This window comes from Dama dama, chromosome 24, assembly GCF_033118175.1.
Source record: "Dama dama isolate Ldn47 chromosome 24, ASM3311817v1, whole genome shotgun sequence".
Taxonomy (NCBI): domain Eukaryota; kingdom Metazoa; phylum Chordata; class Mammalia; order Artiodactyla; family Cervidae; genus Dama; species Dama dama.
Genome location: NC_083704.1, coordinates 55,054,528 through 55,077,028, shown reverse-complemented (window position 1 = coordinate 55,077,028; position 22,501 = coordinate 55,054,528). Strand labels below are relative to the sequence as shown.

The 22,501-nt window shown below is 57.9% G+C and overlaps 2 protein-coding genes across 15 annotated transcripts; both read right to left on the bottom strand.

The window, feature by feature from the left end:
• Positions 1–1,080: 1,080 nt before the first annotated feature.
• QARS1 (glutaminyl-tRNA synthetase 1) lies at positions 1,081–8,614 on the bottom strand. The gene is made up of 24 exons (XM_061128646.1): positions 8,456–8,614; positions 8,163–8,310; positions 7,685–7,794; positions 7,467–7,542; positions 7,190–7,254; positions 6,584–6,637; positions 6,398–6,458; positions 5,986–6,057; positions 4,985–5,070; positions 4,728–4,814; positions 4,187–4,286; positions 3,994–4,072; positions 3,810–3,918; positions 3,580–3,710; positions 3,379–3,471; positions 3,129–3,266; positions 2,954–3,041; positions 2,721–2,864; positions 2,494–2,598; positions 2,235–2,327; positions 1,993–2,120; positions 1,833–1,899; positions 1,633–1,758; positions 1,081–1,219 (listed from the first exon to the last, which is right to left on the bottom strand). The coding sequence occupies exons 1-24, from the start codon at positions 8,570–8,572 to the stop codon at positions 1,169–1,171; spliced, it is 2,328 nt and encodes a 775-aa protein (XP_060984629.1). The 5' UTR covers positions 8,573–8,614; the 3' UTR covers positions 1,081–1,168.
• A 2,294-nt stretch (positions 8,615–10,908) lies between these two features.
• Positions 10,909–22,343, bottom strand: USP19 (ubiquitin specific peptidase 19). Of its 14 annotated transcripts, none has more exons than XM_061128639.1 (27): positions 22,161–22,342; positions 20,380–20,639; positions 20,074–20,112; positions 19,762–19,890; positions 19,542–19,675; positions 19,159–19,461; positions 18,822–19,038; positions 18,535–18,691; positions 18,371–18,442; positions 18,137–18,252; positions 17,814–18,034; positions 17,535–17,730; positions 17,325–17,458; positions 17,057–17,215; positions 16,862–16,972; positions 16,297–16,407; positions 16,112–16,213; positions 15,257–15,397; positions 15,041–15,159; positions 14,706–14,843; positions 14,297–14,610; positions 14,087–14,197; positions 13,779–13,995; positions 13,547–13,699; positions 13,286–13,446; positions 13,027–13,205; positions 10,909–11,396 (listed from the first exon to the last, which is right to left on the bottom strand). In XM_061128639.1, the coding sequence occupies exons 2-27, from the start codon at positions 20,501–20,503 to the stop codon at positions 11,280–11,282; spliced, it is 3,975 nt and encodes a 1,324-aa protein (XP_060984622.1). In that variant the 5' UTR covers positions 20,504–20,639; positions 22,161–22,342; the 3' UTR covers positions 10,909–11,279. The 14 variants fall into 14 exon arrangements, with proteins under 14 accessions (XP_060984622.1, XP_060984615.1, XP_060984617.1 ...); XM_061128638.1 differs by lacking the exon at positions 10,909–11,396 and adding an exon at positions 11,543–12,046 and having other exon boundaries at positions 18,816–19,038; positions 22,161–22,343; XM_061128632.1 differs by lacking the exon at positions 22,161–22,342 and having other exon boundaries at positions 18,816–19,038; positions 20,380–20,634.
• Between the last annotated feature and the right edge of the window lie 158 nt (positions 22,344–22,501).

Sequence of the window (22,501 nt, the reverse complement as noted above, 5' to 3'; positions counted from 1 at the left end):
GGCTGCAGTAGCGGCAAGAGCCTGGGGTGTAGGGCGGAGCGCCCCGCCCTCAGACGCCCCTCCATGTGGGGCGGAGCCAGGGCCGGAGATCGGCCTAGCCTTGGAGCCAGGGCAGGCCGGGGCTTGAAGCTCAGTCTCAGGACCCTTCTGCCGCCTGCCTGGGCCTCCTTAGCGCAGCCTCACGCGGTGCGGAGAGCGGCCTCTTACTTAAGGTGGCCCCCACAACCTCTGACCTAGGCCCGGCGCCTCCAGCTGCAACCCACCTGGGAAGCCCCAGGTCACTCTCCTCCAGGAGTCCCTTGCATCTGGGATCCACGCTTCACCCGCCATCTGCTGTCATCCTAATTGAACCTTACGCAGCCCAGTCCACCTTAAAGCGGGCCTCGGGTAGCCTGGTGTTTGTATACAGGGAAAATGTGGAGGGTGTTAAAGCTGCAGGCACACGCGGGCCTCACCAGTAGCCCACACTGCCCCAGAGGGGAACAAACTGCCATATACTCTTTCTTAAAAAGGCCTATGGACCTTTGCACTTGTTCCTCCTTCCTGGCAAACCCCTAGTCCTTTGGGGTTCCCCTCAGGAGGCACGTCCTGAGAATAGTCTTCTGAGGCAGGCCTGGATCAAGAACCCCGGATCAGCCTCACACAGGCCCCAGGGCCATGTCTTCAGCACAATGCCTGGTCACCCTCTGCCTCCCCAACTAGATGGTGAATTTAGAAGGCCACCACACAGGTCTTCCTCATTCCACTGTGCCTGGCACATAACAGGTGCTCAATAGTTTTGGATGATTGGACTAGGAGCCAGACCTCTCCATCTGCCTAGGCATGCAGGCAGACACAAACCTTCTATGTTCCTCTGACACGGGGCTTCTGACGGTGCAGCAGCATCCAGGACCCTCCATTCCCTCAGACTAGATGCAGAAGGTGTCCAGTCAGGCCCAGGCCTCTGCCCTGGAGCACCAGCAAGTGCCCCGGTGATTTCAAAGCTGTCAGTATTGCTCTGTGTGCAGCATACCTGCCCTCCACCCCATGGCAGGACTCTAAGGCCCTCGGGTGCTAGGAGAGCAGAGAGAGAATACAGACTCCAGGGGATTTAGCTGTTCTTTATTGACATGGAGTCTGGGAACCCCTAGCCTCCAAAGGGATGAGGTAGGTCCACAGGACTTGCAGTTCACACTTTTCCTGGGTCCTCCTTCAGTGTGACGGTTCGGTTGAAGACAAGCTGGAGGACAGAAAGGCAAGAATGACCACCAAACCCGAACCAGGCCAGGAGGCCCGGGTGGGTCTCACCAGACACCCCACTCCAACCCTCACTTCATCCCAGAGGAGCTGAGGGCCAAAGAACTCTAGTTCTCAATAACTTTTTGACTTGGTTAAAGGACTGGCTGGCTCTGGGTCTCCATTTTATAAGAATTGTAACATTCCCTATGCCAGCCTCCTACCTTGAGGAATAAGTAAGGAAGGGTTCATAGAAAATGTTGTGCGCGGCCTTAACCTCTGAGCCTATTTCCTCCTCAGTGGAACATGGATCCCACCACAGGTGGGGAGGATTAAGTAAGGAAATGTCAGCATAGTGCTTGGCATGGAGAATGGCGGCTACCACCAGCATTGTGGTGGAAAGGTAAATTCAAGCACCTGTCCCTGGTTGCTGTCTGGATCGACGGAAAAGTAACCAAGGCGCTCAAATTGGAACTTGTCGAAGGGCTTTGCCAGGGCCACAGAACAGTCCACTAACGCAGCCTCCACCACTTGTAGCGAGGCCTGTGGGCAGAGAACTCAGGTGGCTATCGAGCCAGAAAGACCCACCACCCTCACCCCATATCCCATGAGCCTACCGGGTTCAGGTCACTTAAGAATCCACCAGGCACCTCAGCAGGATCCTCGGGGTTCTTGTGCTGAAATCTGTAGTCAAAGTGAAGGTCAGACTATGCTGAGCAGCCACAGCAAGCAATGCCCATCTCATAACCTGCCCCAACCCCAGCTCTGTTCACTCACAGTCGCTCGTAGAGACGGATCTCACATGTCAGAGGCTGTGATACCCAGTGAATAAATGCCTTGGGCTTTTCACCAGCATCTGCACGCCTGCAGGTCACCTTGAGGCTTTCCACACAGCCACTGGGACCCTGGGAAGTCACGGGGCCTGCGATCAGACTTGGACCCCATTACCAGGACAGCAGGCTGCACCAGATCCTCACCCCAGCAAGCACTGCAGCAGGAAGCCTGCAGCTGGCTCTCACCTTGACAACATGCTGCAGCTCGATGACGTAGCCTGTATGCCTCAGGCCCACAGGCTGGCCCCATGCCAGGCGCTTATAGCCTGGCTCTGGCTCCTAGAGGTAGGAAGGTGGAGAAACAACAAGAGGCTACAAGGGTCAGGCAGGTACAAGAGGCTTCTTCCACCCCTATGTCTGGCAGAGGTTGGTTTGAAGAGGGATGATGGGCCCTCAGGACTGAGCTCAGAAGCAAACCGGACCCTTCACCCCACCCCCAATTCACCTCTTTGAAGTCCATCCTTTCAATGAAGACAGTGGATCCAAAGGGAACCTGATGGAAGCCCTTGGTCTCATCAGCTGGGAAGTTGGGCACCTGAATGTCCAAGGCCTGGAACAGAAGTGTCTGAGTTACACTAGGCACTGGAATTCCCACATCCAAATCCAGGTGCACCCCCCCCACCCCACCCCACCCCACCCCACCCCCACACACACACCTTGAAGGAGACTTACCTTGGCGGTGGGAAAATTGGTGATAACCACCTGTAATGGCTCCAGCACTGCCATGGCCCGAGGGGCTGTGTCATTCAGCACATCACGCACGCAGGCTTCTAGCAGATGTGGTTCCATTGTGGTCTGTGCCACTGTCACTCCCACCTAGCAGGAGAGGTCAGCTTCAGTTGCAGCCATGACCACCCACTGCTGTGCTCAGCCCCTAGCTGCCCACCCAGACCACTGGGCTATACCCGAGCACAGAAGTTGTTGATGGCCTCGGGCGGAAAGCCCCGGCGTCGTAAGGCTGTGAGCGTGAAGAGCCGGGGATCGTCCCAATCCCTGTGGGCAAGGAGGGGATGAAAAGACCGTTGGCAGCACATGCTACTAGTACCGCCAACCTTCAATAAGCCAAAAAGCCACACGTACCGCACAGCGCCAGCTGCCACCAGCTGGAGAATCTTCCTTTTGGAGACGACAGCATAGTGCAGATTGAGGCGGCCGTACTCCCACTGCACGGGACAGTAGACGTCCAGCGCATTGCACAGCCAGAAGTAGGAGGAGCGTCTGAGGTGGGAGGGCAGAGTCAGGGCTGGCCACCTCCACCCCTGGAGAGACTGCAGGAAGGGCTGCTGGAACCCCACTGGCCCTACCCTCCCCACGGGCCCAGCTCCCTCACCGGGCCTGGAATTCCTTGGTGCAGAGTGAGTGGGTGATGTGCTCGATGGAGTCACAGAGGCAGTGCGTGTAGTCATAGGTGGGGTAGATGCACCTGCAGGGCACAGGCAGTGGGCCCCACCATCCAGCCCCGCTCTGCCCAACCCATGGCCCACCCCGCCAACTCCACAGCTCTGCAAGTCCACCCCGAGCTCACGCTCACCAGGTGTCCCCTGTGCGGTGGTGCGGCGTGTACTTGACACGGTAGGCCACAGGGTCCATCTTGCCATCCTCCATCACCAGCTTCATCCGCAGTGTGGCCTCACCCTCGGCAAACTTGCCCTTGCGCATTGCCTGAGCAGGAACAAGAGTTCGGGCTGCAACTCAGCCTGATGGCATCTCATTCCCAGCATTCTGGCCCACACAGACCCAACTGCACCTCCAGATCCCCACCTCGAAGAGCAGCAGTGACTCCTCTGTGGGACGGTCTCTCCAGGGTGAGGGCAATGGGTTGTGGCCTTTGAGCTCCTCTCCTCGCTGGTGGCACACGTAGGCCTGACCCCTATGAGGAAGGGGTGTGAATGCCCAGCATGGCTGCACCCTGGTCAGCCTGTCTGGCTCCATACTGTAGCCTCACCTGCGGATAAGCTCCACGGCCCAGGCATACAGCTGGTCAAAATAATCGGAGGCATATGTCACCTTGTAAGGGGTGTAACCTGGGGGACAATGGCACAGTATTAGCAACCAGTCAGGAACACCCAATGGCAGGCTGTGGCCCAGGGAGAGGCCCATGGATAATCAATTCGGCCCAGGCCCTCCCCAGCCCGTACCCAGCCAGGCCACCATGTCGTAGATGGCAGTGAAGAACTTTGCTTCCTCTTTCTCAGGGTTGGTGTCATCAAAGCGCAGGAAACAGATCCCATTGTTGGCCTAGGAGAATTGCAACATCTGTGAGCTCCCATTATCATCAGCTCCTACAATCCAGCTCATCAAACTGGGACCTTCTCAGAGCTCACCCATGTCAGAATTGAAAATATCTTTCACTCACCTTCCTGTATCTAAATGCCCTAAACAAGGCATCTCATATTAATGTGAGCTACAACACAGCCTCATCCTAAGTCCGAGAAGTGGCACTGGGAATTTTCCCAGATTTGAACTTACTGCCTCACCAAGATCTTTTTCTAAATGAGCCCAATTGGGTGGATTCTGAGATATCTGTCACACATTTCAAGGTATCCCTTTCAAGGCCTCTGTCTGCTCTGCGACACTTTATGGGAGCAGCAAGAAAAGTAGGGACAGACACCCCTCTGGTACATGCTCATGTGAGCAGCAAGCAGTCACCCTGCTTGCCGGGTCCCCAGACACACTCACCTTGGCATAGCCAAAATTGAAATTGATTGCTTTGGCATGTCCAATGTGCAGGATTCCATTGGGTTCTGGCGGGAACCGGGTACGAACCTGAGATTAGGGGAATGGGAGCAGAGGATGCAGGTCAGAGCTCAGACTACACTAAAGGATGAACCTTCCTGGGGAGACCATCATGATAGGTAAGGTGGAGTAGCATGTAGGCAGCCCAAGCCGCAGGCAAGTGATGATTGCATAGTTTGCCTGCCAATACTGCCACACACCTGTCCTCCAGTGATCTCCAGGTGCTGCTTCAGTAGATCCATGGTATGAGGAGTGGTCACATAGCCCGGGGTCTTGTAGTTCTCACCTGCCAGGGCCAGAACAAGCCTGATGACACCAGGCTACAGCCCAGGGCTTCTGACCCCAGGGACTTGGCTATAAGAACTGCCACTAAGACCCAGCCCTCCACAAGAAAAAGAGCCTCTCTTACAATATTAAGACTGTCAACTGGTGAAGCCATATGGAAAACAGAACGGCGGTTCCTCAAAAAACTAACAAGAGTTGCATATGAATCAACAATCTCGCCTGTGGGCATGTATCCAGACAAAACTATCATTTGAAAAGATACACGCACCACTACACTCAAAGCATTCAATAGCCTTGTCTTGGTTACATTTAATAGCCTTACCTTGGCTACATTCAATAGCCAAGACATGGAAACAACCTAGATGTCCATCGCCAGATGAATGGATCAGGAGGATGTGGTACAGAGATAGAATGAAATACTACTCAGCTATCAGAAAGAACGAAATAACATCATTTGCAGCAACATGGATGGACTTGAAGAGACTGTCACACTGAGTGAAGAAAGTCAGAAAAACAAATACCATATGATACCACTTACATGTGGAATCTAAATAACGACACAAACACACACATCTACAAAACAGACTCACAGACAGAGAGAAGACTCGTGGTTCCCAAAGGAGAGGAGGGGAGAGAGAAGTAATGGGAGCCTGGGATCAGCAATGTAAATGGTAATATGTAGGATGACCAAACAATAAGGTCCTATGGGACAGCACAAGGAATTATAGTCAACATCCAGTGATAAACCATAATGGAAAAGAATGTGAAAAAGAATATATAACTAAATCAATTTATTGTACAGCAGAAATTACACATTAAAAATCAACTACAAAAAAAAAAAAAAAAATCAACTACACGTCAATAAAATTGAAAAACAAGATCCAGCCCTCCCCAGAGTTTCAACCTGCCTGCTCACCAGGTTTGTGGAACTTAAGTGCCTCGCCTCGGAGCTGCTCCATCAGAGACAGGGTTTGAACAACAGCCTCACCTACAGAGAAGAACCAAGGAAAACTTATTCTCTGGATACAGCTATCACATCCAGCTCAAGGAGGTGCCTGCAATAGGACCCATATACTGTAACCAGAACAGAACCAAGCAGTCCCCTCTTCCTCCAACCCCAAAAATAAGAGATACACGGCCAGACTCCTCAGGCCTCCTCTGGCTAGTTTCTGAGTAAAGGAAAGGAAGAAAACACCAGAAATTCCAGTCTTGCAGCAGAAGACAGACTGCTGAGTAAACGACGGCCTGAGACTGGGCTGTAAGGATCCACCAGGTGGAAAACCCAGAAATCAGGGAGTTGAATGCGACAGGAGCCTCAAGCCTCTCACCGTTCTCCACCACATCCTTTGCTGTCCTTTGGTCTGTTTCTTCTGGCCGAGCCTTTGCCACCTGAGAGAAGTTCAAAAGATGGTCAAGGTCTTAGGATGATTGGGTTCAGATACTCCCTTCCCCAGCCTGAAGTTTCACCCTACCCTACCTCATCCCCAGGGCCCCCAGACCATGCTCAGTCCCACCTTGGGCTTCTTCTCCAGGTCAGTCTCCGTCTTGGGACCCAGGAGATGGAGGACCTAAGCAGAGACCAGAGTCAGAGCTGGGACAGGACCCCATGACTGACCCCCACCCACACACCCACCAAAGGGCTCCTGGGCCTATCCACCAGTACCGCCTTGGAAAACCTACCTAGCCCATCCCACCTCTGCTCTTCACGTGTTTCTGTGGCCTCAGATACTCTTTCCCTCCTGAGGATCCATATTAGGCTCAGGCAACAGAAACAGCCATTTACACAGAAGAACTGTGGGCCCAGCATCGAGGTAAGCCATCTACCTCAGCCATCACCCTCCTGTGATTCTCTGCCAGCATCCTGAGATGAAGGCCACATCACCCCTATTTACAAGATGAATAAACTGAGGTTCAGAGTAAAACAACTCACCCCAAATTAAGCATAACCCAGGGGCCCGGGTCTTTGATTGTCCGCCAGGTGCTTCCCCCTCTACCCTAGGCACTACTATCCACCATCAGAATAGGAATAGGCTCTCGTCCCCTCCCACCCCCGTGTACTCCTCAGTGGACTTGACATTCTGGCAGGGCCTGTGCCTGCTTCAGCTGAAAGAGGCACCCACCTGCATGTCTACTTCGTGCTTGATCATTTTGCCATCTGCCCACTTGAGTGCAGCCCGAGCCTCTCCTAGAAACATGGACAAAAGGAGATGCAGAAAAGCAAAGCAGGACATTTCCCATCCTCTTTCCCAAGAAAAGGACCTGGCTGACCTCAGAAACCAGAGTGAGACCATTTCTAAGGTGCTCCTATTCCTCCTCCCACCTCCCTCTCACTCATCCCCAGAAGAAAAGGCATGTCCAGTGAGAAGAACATAGTCCCTTGCCCCAGGCCCTGCTCACCCATCAGCAGCCCCATGTTGAAATGGTAACGCTCTACCAGGAGCTTGGCTCGGTGGCGATTTATGGCAGCCTCCACCTACAGAAAGCCAAACGGTGTGGTTCAGAAATGCTCCGGGAACCCAAACCCTCACCCTGGGGTCTTCCTGATTGGAAAAGCTGAGCCACTCCTGTTCAGGGTCAGTCCTAAGGAGACAACTGATGGCTGGGGAGAGACTCACAGCCTCTTCAATCTGTTCTGGGGTCACCACAACGCCCACACCGCATTCCTGCTCGAAATCCTCAGTGTTGATGGGATCCAAGGGATGACTCCGCACATACTCAAGGGCAGCTGAAAAAGAAGAGCGAACGAATCTGTGGCATCTCAGCTCCAAGAAATAGGAAGACAGGACCCTAATCCATCCAGGAAACCCCAATAAATTTGGCTCCTGGGAATTAAGTCGTGCCCCTCCAGAGAAGCTCTGAGGCCTCAGGAAAGAAGCATGTGTTCTGAGGGAAATTCCTCATCAGACCTAGGTTTCTCTAAGTCAGTCTCACCGGAGGTGGCCCTCTCCATCTGTCAGGGCCACGGCCTGGGTTTAGAGGGGAAGGCAGAACTAGTAATCTAGAGAGACACCGAGGGACTTGTCAAAAGGGACAGAAAGGAGTCTGGGCTGAGAGAAGTTTGAGGTGGAAGCGCAGGTCAGGGAGGGGTCTCACCGCTCAGCTGGGTCTCAGTGTGGATCTTCCTACTGGCTATGTAGCTCACGAGGAAAGAGAGGCGCCGGGGATCCCGGAGTCGGGAGGCCAAGCCATAAAGCAGGGTCCCGGTAGCCTTGTCAATGGAGGAGCCCAGAGTCTGCTGCGCCTGGGGGTCAGAGAGGTCAGTGATAAGCCCCACGCCCAGTAACAAAAGCCTGAGCAAGACAAGGTGGGCTGGTTGTGTTTAGGACCCGGCCCGGCGCTGCGCTGGGGCACAGTCGGCAGCCGGGGCCAGGAACTTAGGTTCGCACCTGGGTCGCCGCCTCGCGTAGCTGCGCGCTCAGAACCGTGTTCTTGAGCGTTTCGCGGGCCTTCTGCTCGCTCAGGCCGAGGCCAGTGAAGAGGGACAAGGAGTCCAGAGCCGCCATTGCTGGGACGCCGGAAACTGAAAGAAAACTTTGGGGCCAATCTGCACGTTGTCAGTAGCCCACGGACCAATAGGAGAGCGATGCTGTCAGGGAGACCCAATAGTGTCCTTCCTTGGCGGGAGGGGGCGGGGCTCTCTAGGGTTATTAGCTCCATTTAAAGGGCAGAGGGAGGCCTTTCCGGGCGCTTCACTTCCGTCTTCGTGCTGCGGGTCCCCAGAAGTGGTAAGAAGGGGTAGCGGCGACCGGACTTTTAGGAGGTGCTTTGCCGCGAATCAGGAAGCAAACATAGACATGGCCCTTTGCTCTTCGACTTTTCCCTTTCAGCCCTGGAACCCTCGGGACCATCCCAGTTCTGTTCTTGGGAATATGTGAGTCCCTATCATCTTTCTGACGTCACAGCTTTGGAGTTGTCATGGAAACAGTTGAACAAAATGAACCCCGGGAAATCCTGTCCAAGACTCCACAGAGAATGTCTGAAATGGCCCATCGATGGACCCCAATAGTCTGGCACTTCACTTCTTGAGCACCCAGCTGGGCACACACCTGGCCAGGAGGGACCTGAAAAAGTTCTGTGATGATTTGGTTTAAAATCTTCTCTGGGAATTCCCTGGTGATCCAGTGGTTAGGACTCTGCAGCTCACTGGTGAAGGCCTGGGTTTTCGTCCCTGGTCAGGGAACTAAGATCCCACAAACCACACAGTGTAGCAAAAGAAAAAAAACCTGTCATACTTGGCACCCTTACCAAAGCATGCATGTCAGGAAAACCGCAAGATCAGACCTTGAAATTCATTTTTAGGTGTTGGACAGGATGTTTTATCAAAGTTGAGATAAGGTGGGACAGAGGAGGAAACAAGGAGAAAAGCCAGGTAACAGCCAGCAAGGCCCAGCTGTGCATGGGAAGAGGCACAATCCAGCAGCCAGGCCTACAGACAGGTCCCTGTGGCATAGACTGATAATGCAGAAGCAGCAGTGGCCATAGTGCTGAGGCTCACAGAAGCCTTGTGTGGAGGCTTGGCCCGGGGAAGGGTCATGGGGCAGGCTCAGCAGCAGGGCTACGGTCAGAGGTGGACAGAGCCCCTTGAGCAGTGCATCCAGCACATGCAGACCACCAGGGTCCAGACACTTGGGGCTGCACCCAGTGAAGGCCCAGGACAATCCTGTTGAAGCCCACACCTAGCAGACCCTCCCTCCAGCAGTGGCACCAACACCCAGCTTGGCAATGCCACCATTACTGCAGGGCCTCACACCCAGCTCTCCAGGCCCCTCTCCATGACCAGTAACCCCACATGGTCCTTGTGCTATTATTCCAATAGAAAATAACCAACTCTGGTTACAGAGTTAGCTTTCTCCAGGAGCTCCTGCTCACTACCACCGCTAACTCCAGCCAAGGCTGAAGGGTACTAGCAGGGCCCACATGCTGAGCTTATCATAAGACTGACCCCTCAGACTTGGGGGCAGGGATGGACCACCGCGGATGCAGGGCCCTGCCCCACCCTTCCCGGCCTTACACTCTTTCTGGCTTGCTTGAACACCTGCCTCCCCATCCCCCTCCAGCTGGAGATACCCACTCCTAACCCTGCGCTGTTGCAGACGAAGTCTCATGAGACTTGCCATTGCCTTGCAGCATGTGTGCACAAAGGCAAGTGTGCTGGGACAAGCCTGCTGACCCACTGTGGGCAAACAGCCTGGGATACCTGCCAGAAGCCAAAGTCTCAGGGAATCAAGGGAGGAAATGGCCTGGCAGGGGCCTGCACCCTCCCTCCCACAGGAAACCAGCTAAGAGTCACTCTGGTCCTCTCTGCCTGTCCTTGTGGAGCAGGGTCTCCTTCCCCACAAGCCAGTTTTTTTCCTGCTCTATTCTCCCAAGGGATCCAGATGTTTTGCAAACTACAGCAAAGACAGACCTGAGAAAAGGAGAGACTTCTCCTCTGCCCACATGTTCTTCCTGTTCCCCAACAAATCCTTCCTGACCTGCTATCTGCTTGTCAGCCCCAGTGCCTACACCTTTTACCCCATGCTGTCAGCTTCTGGAGTTTCATGGGGTACAGTCCACCCCTTGGGTCTGAGGTACTCATGTTGCCAACCATAGCTGCCTCCAGGCAGGACTCAGAATCAGTGGAATGAAAGGGCAGAAGTCAGGCCCCAAACATCTGCTGGCACTGGGGGCTTGGCTTTATGACCCAAAGGGCCTGAACTGGAACCTCATCATCTCCTCAGACCAGAGCACTTTACAGGATCTTTGACACACACTCACTCGCTCACTCACACACACACACACAGCAGATGCTACAAAGGGGAGGTGGCCACAGGACCTAGTGTATCACAGTGACTAAGTCTGCTTATTTGTCATTTATTTTTAAAATATATTTAAACAGCAGCAATCACTTCCAAAATGCAAAAAAAAATTACAGTTTTTTAGAATAAAATTATAACGTTTATAATGCGAGTCAGAAAGAACCGAAGGTACAACTGAGAATCAAATCACGCAGCACTGGGGGTGGCTGGAGAAGCCAAGGCCCACTGGTTGGGGTGGGGGGGTCAAGGTGACAAGAGGTCCCAACCTGTGAGGCTTCCACCCTCAAATCCTCCCCCCCAACTCCCCACTGACAAAGCCAGTGTCCTCTAGGTTAGAGAAGGAGAAGCGGCAAAGCGCTGGCCCTCTGTGGGGGATCCCACAAACCCAGTCCCCCCACCAGCCAGGGACCTGCTAATCGACCTCCTCCATGTTGCTGTAGGTGGGGGCTGGGCGGTCCACAGGGGGGGCGAAGCGTTCAGGGGCTGTCCGCGTGGGGGCCACCTCGGGGGCCTGGCCAGGGCCTAGTCCCTGCAACAGAATATGAGGACAGGGGTTGGGGGCTGCCCAGTATGCCGCCTGGCATCCCAGGGGTGCTGGCTTGGAGCCCTGGCACCCAGGGGAGGGCCCCAAGGCAGGCGCAGACAGCAGCGGCGTTGAGACAGAGAGACGAGATCGGGCCTGAACAGTCTCGCTTTATTAACACTTTAAATACAAGAAGCTGCTTGAGTAGGGCTAAGCCCCAGGTCAAGGGTAGGAGCAGCAGGACAAACGGACAGACAGCTGGACAGGATACCCACCCTGGGATGCTCTGCCCCTGCAAGAGCCACAATCCCCACCCTGTCCCCTCAGAGGCACCCACTGAGCCCCGAGTCGGTCCCCACCACAGAGGCAGGCGTGGCCTGGCGGGGAGGGCAGGTGGACCAGCTCACAGCAGCTGCCTGCCGGTGAGCTCATCTCCAGGGGCTCTGGGATACCAGAGGATAGAACACGTTGAGCACAAGGGCCACCAAAGCTGCCACGGTGCCCAGAACAAAGTATCGGAGACAGCCCTCGTCTGGTGTGGTAGGGCCACGTGGCGGGGGGCCCACCCAGTCTTGGGGCCCCCAGGGACCCAGAGGCGCAGGCCCCTCGGGTACCGGCTCCTCCTCGGCCTCCAGCTCCTGCCAAATCCGGGAAGCCTACGGTGTGCGGAAACGGCCATCAGCACCCAGGGCAGGGGGGAGGGGGAAGGGAGACCCAGTGTCCCTAAGACCCCTGGCCACAACAGTCCCACCCAAGGTAACTGGTGCTAACCCCCTACATCCCAGGTCAGGCGGCAGAGAGGGCAGGCAGGAGCCAAGTGGGTCACTCGCCGGGTTGTTGAGACTGAGAGTGCCATGACAGGAGAACCCTGACAGCACTGTGGCCTCAGGACACTCCCCAGTGGACATGCAGCTTCCCCGCTGGGGTACAGTTAGGGTTGGGGGTTAGCTGATCAGTTTTTTAGCCCAGGCTCCCCACAGAGGAGACTGGCTCACGGAGGACATAACTGCCAACCCCAGAGTCATGTCCTGGCTCCCTCCCACCCACGTGCAGATCTGATCATGGTCTCAGAGTCTGAGCATAAAGGGCTCAAGGGAAAGGAGCGCCAGGAGGAGACTAGTCCAGAGAAGAGTTGGGGCTGTGCCCACCAACCAGGCCTGGGACCCACATCAGCAAGAGAAACAGAAGATTTTGAAGGCCCAGCGGGAACAGATGCCCACCGCAGAGAGGGGGACGGCCACACAAGGCTATGGCCTGCTGGCGCAGCCCTGGCCTGAGTGCACCTCAGAACTCGGGGAACAGTCTTAAGGGAGGGTCTGTGGGTCAGCGTGTGGGGAGCGGCAGAGGGAAAGCTAGGCGTGTCAGGAACAGTCCGTTCACAGCCCGGTGAAGTTTGCAGCAGCTCCTGGCCTGTATTTGATGCACGTGCCAGTGGCCACGTGTTGGCGTGTATGTACCTCTGTAAGTGTCCCCTACAGCCTGTAATGGCTCTGGCTAAGGCTGCAATGTAAGGGAACCCCATCTGTGGCTTAAAAAGCCCAAGGCTTCAGGGGCTGGAGGAGAGGAAGCTGTGCTCCACACCCCCCACATCTGAGAGCTGGGCCCCCCTCGCCTGCGGAGCCTGCCCGTGCCTCACCTGGCTGGCAGCGGACTCAGCTGCAGGGCCGAGCTCAGGGTGGTGCTCAGAGTGCCCTGCCCGGGGGGGCCTCTCCACGGGAGAGTTCCGCCGGCGGTAGAAGAGGACATAGGCGTAACGCGTCACCACCTGACTCTCGTCTACCGTTGTCACCGTGCTGTCGTCGAACAGGCGCCAGCCTACGGCGAGGTGGGAAGAGTGTGAACAGGGCCCGCGCCACCGCCCCTCCCGTCCGTCCTGTCAGCGCGTGTGCCCTCACCCACGTCGCTGCGCTGGCTGCTGCGGTCATTGGGCAGGCGCGCACAGGCGGTGTAGTGGCCGCCGATCATGCCCCCGTAGTGGTTGATGACGGCGTACAGGTCGTAGCTGGGCAGCTGCTCCTCTTTCTGACCGATACAGAACTTGCCCAGGTCCAGGTTCCTGTGGGGCCGGCCCGAGAGCGGTCAGCCGGTCAGCAGGTGCCCCTCCCCGCCGCTACCACCACCAGCCCTGACTGCAGGCAGCAGGGCCCGCCGCTCACCGGACGGGGAACTCCACCAGGTCGTTGATCTTGTCACGCCAGATGAAGCTGCGGAAGGAGAAGCGCTTGAGCTGCACGATGAGCACGTTGGGCAGGCGCCACAGCAGCAGCTGCTTGGAGGCCTCGCGGTGCTGTTTGCACTGGGGGCAGTACCTGAGAGGGGATGCGGCACCGTCAGGGGCGGCGGAGCGCCCGGCGCCCCACCCCTACCTGCCAGGCACCCTGCCCTCACCAAGCCTCCTCAGGTGCCAACACCTCCGGCCGTGTGAAGAGGTTGAGGCACTGGTCCAGCGTGAAGTGGCCGGCGCGGGCAGCTTCGCCCGCAGACCCAGGGTCCTCAGCGCACTCCAGTTCCTTGGAGGCCACCAACACGAACTCCTGCAGGCGCTCGTTGTTGCGCCAGACCAGGGCCAGGCTGCAGTCGTCCCCCAGCTCCAGTGGGACGTCTCCTGGAAACGGGCAGGGAGGGGAGTCACGCCGCTGTGGAGAGCCACCGGCCCAACCCACGCCAGGGCTCCCGCGCCTGACGGCCTCAGACACCTTTGTCCTCTAGCCGCTGCTCTCGGTTGGATGCGTCAATTCTGTAGATGAAGAACTGGGGAGTGTGGGCGCTCAGGGCTTCACTTGGGTGTTGGTACCCGGGCACGGCAGCTGAGAAAGGACACGATAATCGGAGCTCCCCTGTCTACCACGGCCTGACCCAGCTCTCCCCCACCTCCCCTACCCCAGAGCCTTTCAGCAGACTTTTACCTTCAGGCCGGGACACCCTCTCACCAACAGTCAAGGCGCCAACTTCAATGGGCCCACTGGCCACCATCTCAGAAGAAATGCCGCTGGTGCTGGGCACAGGGCCCCGATCAGGGGATGCCCATGCCCGGGAGGCCCCAGTGTCCCCCTCAGCCACAGGGGTCACCAACTGGAGCTCTGGTGGCTGAATGGGGTCCCTGTCACTGTCCCCAGCCTCCAGGGAGCTAGTGGAGAGTAGCGTGGTGCAGCCAGGGCCCTGGGACTCCAAGGCCATGCGGCCGGGCTGGAAGGGCGGCTGGAACACACTCACAGAGTACCTGGCGACGGGCCGCAAAAGCCAGTAAGAATCCAGACCAGTACGGCCGGCGCCTCTGCCTTCCACCCCACCTGAACCCAGCCCCTGGGCACTTACCGGGCATAGCCCTCTAGCAGCTGAGCGAGACGGGCATAAGTGAGGCGTGAGGCGGGGACACTGACCAGGAAAGGGTAGCCGATGTTTTCAGGGCGGCAGAGGCCCTTGTGATCAGGCCAGTGGGTTTTCTGACAGAGCCTGGAAGGAAAGTGGAGGGAAGGAGGGGGCTTCAGCCCCACCTCTGCACCAGGGCCAGCCCAGCTTCCCAGGGGTCTGGGAGAGTGGCGGCAGATGGGGGCAGATAGAGGACTTAAGACACCGAGGCTTTATGTGGACAAGAGGGAGGGTGGCAGGTGGAAGCAGGAGCAGGGACGGGGCAACACAGGAGTCCTCACTGGTTGCAGTAGCCCACGCGGTAACACCGGGTACAGCGCTTCAGCTTCTCGTCCTCTGACTGCTGCTTCCGCTGGCAGGCTGCACACTTGGAGATGGGGATGCTGGGCACCTGGGGGCGCTAGGGTGGGTGGCCTGGCTCAGCGAGGGCAGGCGGCACAGGAAGGCCGTCCCCGCCCCCACCAGGACCCTGGGGCAGCAGGGTGGCCCCTACTCACCTGCTGTACCTCTAGCACCACCACCCGCTCCTTGGCTAACTCTGGGGACAGCAACTCGAAGCAGAGGAGTGTGTCGGACGGGGACACGGTGTCCAGTGAGTGGGAGGGCAGAAACACACGGTGGAAGCGATTCTTAATCACCTGGGGACAGAGAACACACAGATCCGATGGGAGGACGAGTGATTCCCCTAGCCCTGCTCCAAACCACAACAAGATCTGGCCTTGATCTTGGGTCTGTGAGAACAGGTCAGGGGTAATAAATATGTGCCTCCACTGGCAGCAGCCTCAGTGCCCAATGGAGTAAGGAGCCTGGTACATAGAGAGAATGAAAGATCAGGATTGGGACAGGTATGAACCGTACCAGCTCTCCACACCAAGGGCCTCAACCTTGCTCTCACCCAGTGGGCCCCATGGAGACTGCAACGTGGTTCCTCTGGAGGGGCCACCTTCCAAGAGGCGTGCCCCTACCTCCACCCCGCTAAGGAACAGGACACTGCCAGGCAGCAGCACACAGATCGGGGAAAACAGGAGGGAGAAGCACAACAGAGAAGAACCAGAGCTGGTGGATGGCTACTCCTGTGGCCCGAGCTCCTCATCTGAAGAAGAGCAGCTGGGGACCAACACCAAGCAGGGGAATAGATTCAGATGATGGCGGGGAACTGAGGGCACCTCGGGTGCATCGCCCAAGTGCCTGGTTTCAACCACGCCTCATCCTGCAGCACCTCGCCTGTCTGTGCAGTCACATGCACGTCTGCGAGGACACATACAGATGCTAACAACTGCACACACGTATCTGCATGCTGTGAACACAGACACACGTCCCTATGCGTAAGGGGCAGGGAAGGACAGACACACCTCAGCCAGACGCAGGTTCTCAGGTTTCACGTGGACACTCTGAGACAGGGAGTCCAACACTTCGCTTGCACTGGAGTTCTCCTTGCTGACGCTCACCAGAAACTGTGGTGACAAGAGAAGCGAGTCCATGGGGGAGGGAGGCCAGGGTCTCAGCCGTAGCCTGGAAGTACGGGCCAAGTTCTCACCTTGATGGGCTTGCTGTGGGGCTCCCGGGCGAAATAGAAGACAGGGAGAACCTTTTGCTTCTGGGGCAAGGGCACCGGCAGGTACAGGAACGGGTCAAAAGTGATGGAGACCTGCAAAGGCACAGGTACCACTGGAGGGAGTGGGGAGCAGGCTGCTGGTGCCCAGAGCGCCCGACCCAGGCCTGCGGACGGCTCTCAGGCCTCACCACCCAGCCTCAGGCTAAGAATGCTGGATGGACCAGGAGGACTGGCAGGAGAGAAGAATCCCTGTTTCTGACACTGGAGGCCCTGCTCAGCCGGGCCCCTCACTCGCACCCCATGTGCCTTTCCAATTTTTCCCATACCCCACTCCATCTCAGGTCACCCAAAGAGCGCTTTCCCCTCCATCAGGAAGCCCTCACAGCCTGACCTCTGCAGCCTACACAGGGTCTCAGGCCTCCCCTGAGCTTCTTTGCCCAAATCGTGCCCTGCAGCACCTAAAGGTACCTGTGCCTCTGAGCCCATTCCGATTAGGCTAACCAGGACAAGCTAGGGGGTGCTTTTCTTTCTAGGGAGCCTGTCACACCTTTGCACACACGGGGCACACCAGCTTCGATTTGTACTGGCCCTGAAACAGGTCCACGATGAAAGAGTCATTCCTCATCTTGTGCCGCTGCCAGGCTTCCTCAGCCACCACCTGCGGAGCAGAGTGGTGAGGGCTGAGGAGACCCAGGGGCTGGGACGGGCGGGACACAGGCGCGCCTCTGCCCCCAACTCTGACCTCATCAGGCCGCCCATCTGAGTCCACGGTCTCCGTGTAGGGCTTATTCTGAATGCGGTTCAAGTCCTCGTGCAGCCCATCTAGCAGGAAAGCCATGAACTCCTGGGCATCATGCTGGGCATAGCCTGTGAACTGGCTGGCCTTGCTCGCCACGATGGCCTGGACACAGGGGCAAGGTGTGAGCCTGGAGCCCCAGCACCCACTGTGCTCCTGGCTGGCTGGCCCTCCCCGCCCTCTCCAGCCAAGGGGAAGAGTAGGCACACATCACCTTCAACTTGGAGGGCTGGAAGGCATGGTGGGTGCCCTTCCACAGCGCCCGGAGCAGCACAGCAAAGCCAATGGCTAGACGTCCACCAGTCCCCAGGGGGTTGTTGTAGTTGATCTCGGCCTCGAAGGAGCGGTCTAGGGACAGCAGCCCAGCAGAGGTGTGAGCGGGGGCAAGTGTCCCCCGTCCCTGGGCTCCAGGAGCAGCTCTCACCATGGAAGAAGTCCCGCAGCTCCCGCGTGTTGGACAGAGACTGAATGACGCTGTTCATGAAGCAGGTGTTGCCTAGGTTGACGAGGCCAGTGAAGCCGGGCAGACACACCTTCTTCTCTTCCTCTTCCTCTTCCTCCACACTGTCTCCACTCACCGGGCTGTGGGGCATTGGAGGCACCATACATGTGGGCTTGGGCTGTGGGAGCAAGAGAAGCATGAGAGAGCAGCCCTGAGCTCTCCAGCATTCAGCCCTGGCCCTCTGCACCCCGAGATTCTCACCGACGCCAGGTGTGGCTCTGGCTTTGGGGCTACATGCTCCATGGGGGTGCGGGCAGCCACCCCATCAAGGCCTGTGTCCTCAGATCGAGCCTTGGGTTTCTCCTTCTCCACGGCCCGGGCTTCCTCCTGGCCCATCAAGGGATGGGGTGTACCTCCCGGTGGGGCTGAATCCAGGGGGGATGGACCTGTCGGCACGGCAACCTTTGCACCACCCACTGCACCTTAAAAAGGGGGAATGGGGGGGCTGGTGGTTAGCAGCATGTGGCAGGGGATGGGGGTCCGGGTCCCAAGGACCAGGCAATGAAGGGAGCTCGTGGGCAGACCTCGTGTAGCTGGGGCCTCCAGGCCCCCCCAGCGCTGGCTCTGCCGCTTGCGGAGGCAGATGTCAATGCGAGAGGCCGTGAAGCAAAAGGTGCACTGCTCGGGCTCGATCAGGTTCCTGCAGGGGAAGGCTGCACTCAGGAACTCCAGTGGAAGGGCTGTGGGGCCAGATGGCCCAGGGACAAGGCGTGCAGGGCGGTGGGACAGGCACAGGGGTGGGGCTGGGCACCACCCACCTGAGCTTCACCTGCCAACGGAAGATGGTGTGGGGCCCACAGCCCGGGTGCAGTCTCAGGAAGTTTCCATCCCTGCAGGGGCGGGGCAGGGCAGGAGAAAGAACGTGAGACGCACTGCCCTGCCTGAAGCACACTGTCTGCCCCGGTTCTGCCCGTCCACCCACCTGGTCTGAAAGATAAGCGTGAAGTCCTGCTCGCGGAAGAGCACTCGAGAGCTGTCCCTGCGGATTTCCTTCACGTACACGTGCACCACCACTGAGTCCGGCCCCTTCTCATACGAGTCATTCTTGACAAATGCCAGGTTCACCATGGACTCGGGCTCTACATTGAGACCACAGCTCAGTGCCACCCAGGACAGGTTCCAGCCTGTTCCTCTTCTACTTCCTCCCCACCCACACCCACCCACCTTGCAGCTCGAGCTCGGCCTGCCCAACCCCAGCCCCACCTTTACCATCCACCAAGGCTGCAGCATCTGCGGCCACTGCCATCTCCTCCTTGGAACGATCGTCCTTCTCAGGGTCTCTGCTCCGGGCCATGGTAGGGGACACTGGGTCGCTCCTGGGGGCTCCTGCCTTCTTTCCTGTCAAAAGTGCTAGATTCTCCTCTGAGCCCAGGAGGCAGGTCTGGGGGGTCAGTGGTGGTACACGGAGCTGTTCCTCAGCCTCAGCCTATTCGTGGCAAGATCGTGGGCAGGATCAGCCTTGGGTCCGGCCGGCAGCTCCCTCTCCACTGGAGTCTACACCCTTCCCCCTCACCTCCCAACCCCCAAGCAGGCACCCCACTCTCACCTGGGTGGTCGGCTCAGCCAGGAATGGGGGGGCATCACCCCGAGGCCCAGGGCCATCTCTGGCCCCTTCCCCCTCCGGCCCTCTGCGGAGATGCACGGCCCTCTTGGCGCTGGGCCCTGCCTGGGCCCCAGGACCAGCCCCAGCGCCTACCTCACCACGGCCCTGGGCCCGCTTCTGGTTGCGGGCCTCCTGCTTAGCCCGCCGGGGCTCAGGGCCTGGCTCCAGGGCAATGGGAGATGGCTCCTGCCCATTCTCCTGGCACCGCAGCCCTGGCACCAACTCCTGGGTCCCTAGAGGTTTCTTCTGCCAGAGATACAGCAGTCAGGCTCTGTCAACTACACTGGGGATCCCTGCCTCTCCCCTCCCACCACTCTGGAACTTACCAGCAGAGAGGGCCATGTAAGCAGAGGCACCTTCTTGGGCAGTGACAGCTGCAGGACGCCACCTTTGCGAGCCTGCACTTTGGTGCAAGAACTCTCTATTTCAGCGTAGAAAACACCACCCCACTGCCGACCATCTGGAAACAGAGTGACAGGAGTCAGCTGGGGCAGGGGATATCAAGGGGCTCACATACACTGCTGGCCTCGGAGCAGAGGGACGTACCTGGGAGCCGCAGCACACAGTCTGTGTCTGTGAAAGCAGCGTCAACTTCCTCCAGCCGCACGGGACCTGTTCCCACACGGAGCTTGACAATCACCTCATCAGCACTCTGCCTCCAATCGAGCCCTAAGTCTTTACAGGGGGTGACGAAAAGATTGTGAGTGTCTCCGTGAGCTTCTGTTGAGGATCAGCAGGTACCAGACACCCAGCCCTAATGGAATTGCTTTAGATAAGAGCTATACCCCCATGGTGCCCACCACCCCTCTCCCACCAACCAAAGCACTCTAGCATCCAAAAGGCCTATTCATTACTCACCCTCTTTGGTCTGCTCCTCCCGAGGAGTGAATGCTGACCCTGACAACAAAGGAAAGAATAGGGAAACGAACATGGACAGGCAGCCTCGGAGACTCGAACACCCCACCAAACACCATGTTGAAGACTTCAGTCAAGTACTACAAACTTCAAAGCTGATGCTGTACTCAGCCTGCCACTGGTCCATCTCTCAGCATCAGATGAGAATGGGAGGAAGAAGAAAAAAGTCGTTTCCCAACCCCCCACGTGCACGCTCAATAGGAAGGGAGGAGGAAAAGGCCACAAGGGTCCCAGGAATGCCACTCCCACCTCTCCTAGGATCGCCATCCTTGCTCTCCTGGTTTGCTCGATCCTTCTGCTTTTTCTTACTGGTGGCCTCCTCCAGTCCTGGGGGCCCTCTCCTTGGGCCTGTGGCGCTGGCCCCACCAGACATCTTGAGCCGCTTGGTCGACAGCCAGAGTGCCCCGGGGTCGGCAACGGCGTCTGGGTCAGGGCTACGGCGCTTTCTTCCTGGCCCAGCTATCTTGGCAACTCTTTGTGGACAAATTCTCCAGCAAGGAACAGACAGCCTAACAAGAAGGGGACCAGTAATCACTACCAAGGGCCGGAGTTTGCTCCCTGGTTACACCCAGGGCTCGGCAACCTAGGACACGTCTAACCCTACAGAGCAGTGTCTCTCCAATACCTGAGGCAGCCCTGGCTACTCTCAGACGGTTCCTAAGGGGGAATAAATAACGCACGTAGGAGCAACCACTTCTAGCTGAGCCTCCTAGATGCTGCCGTACAGACCCACAGAGAGAAGCCCCACTGAGGAGGAGCCAGGTCAGGGCAGCTATGGCCCGGGACCAGGCTCCTTCATCAATCTGGAGATAAGCCATGGCTCCAGCCCACAGGGCTGGCACTCTGAGCAGGGTGCTCACTTTTCCTTCACTCTCACTGGCTGCTTAGTCACCACCCGAGAAGTAGGAGGTGGAGGAGGAAGCCAGGAAAGGAGGAGACAGACAATTAAACAGCAGGAGGACCAGGCATTTTAGCTGAAAACAGGCCCAGCCCAGGTGCTACCACTGCCCAGGCACGGTCTTCAGGTTAAGGTGCCCCACCTGACACATGACAGCTTCCACCATTCCCTGAACCTGGTTCAATGCACTGGTTGGTTTTTGTTTTCTTTTTTCCCTACGTCTGAAGAGATTCCTCTCTCCAGCTGCTGTCCTATGCAGAGAGGGGCTTGCAAAAGCTAAGATGAAAAGGGTATTCAGATGTCACACTTCCCTTTCAGCAATATCCCCACCTCAAGGCACCCTGAGATGGAAACTGAAACAGACATTATTCCCTTCCTTCCCAGGTCCGCCCCCTCATCAGCTCTGAGCTAGAGACTTTCTACCCAGTTTCCCACAGACCCGCAAGGGGATTCTGGGCTATTTCTCCACCCAAAATAAAGTTCTCAAAACTAAGATAAGGGTGGGGATGAAGGAGGCGTGTATCCAGGATCCCTGGCAGCCCACAGCACAGCCTGAGACAGTGGCAGGACAGATAGTGACCAGTCTGTGTTCCCCAGTGTGAGTGGGGGGGCGGGGGAATGTCGGGGGCGGGAAGAGATTCTTCTACGGGTCAGATGTGGGACTGGTGGGCTGGATCTCCAATGACGACAGATCCAGAGTCGAGGGATGAACATCCTCCGCCTCTTTGCTCCCAGGCCCCAGCTGAAGGTCGCGTCCCTCCCGTATCCTCTTGGGACGTTGAGGAGGGAAAGGGGCTGCCTAGAGACCCAAGGTGGCCTAATCCGGCCGCGCCGGGTTACTGACCACAGACCAGCGCCCCAGCCGGGCTGCGACCCAGTTCCAGCCTCCGAACCCCAGGCCCACCACCACCTCCTCCAGGAAGCCGCCCTCACTCGCCGCCAACCCTCTCGGAGACCGCCGGCGGGCCACAGGCTGAGTGTAACGGCCCCGCCTGCAGCAGCGGGCCCGGCAGGCCGCCGGACTCGAGGGGTGGAGACTGGACGGCCCGTGACCTTGAACAGGCCGCCCCGGGCCCGCGTTGCGGCCTCCCCGCTCCGGCGCGACAGGCGAGCAGCGGCCAGCCCCACTCACCGAGCGAGGCCGCCGCCGCCGCCGCCAGCCCTCTTCGGGCCTTGGCAACCCGCTCTCGGTTCCGGTTCCGGCGTCAGGTCGGTTCCGGTTCCGGCGCGCCCCTCCCCCGTCCCGGCGCCGCCGCCGCCACCACCTAAGCTGCTTGTTTTGTTTCGACTTCCAGTTACGGCCGCGGGTGGCTGCACGCAGGGCCGGTGACGCACATCCGGCGGGAGCGGGCACACGGCGCCGGGCAGCTCCGGAGGCGGGCCAAGCGGAGGGGGCGGGGCTCCGGTGCCTGGGCCTCTCTGGGGCCCGGCGGGTGGCCGCCTCTACAGACTCCTCCCAGAGACCCCGCCCTC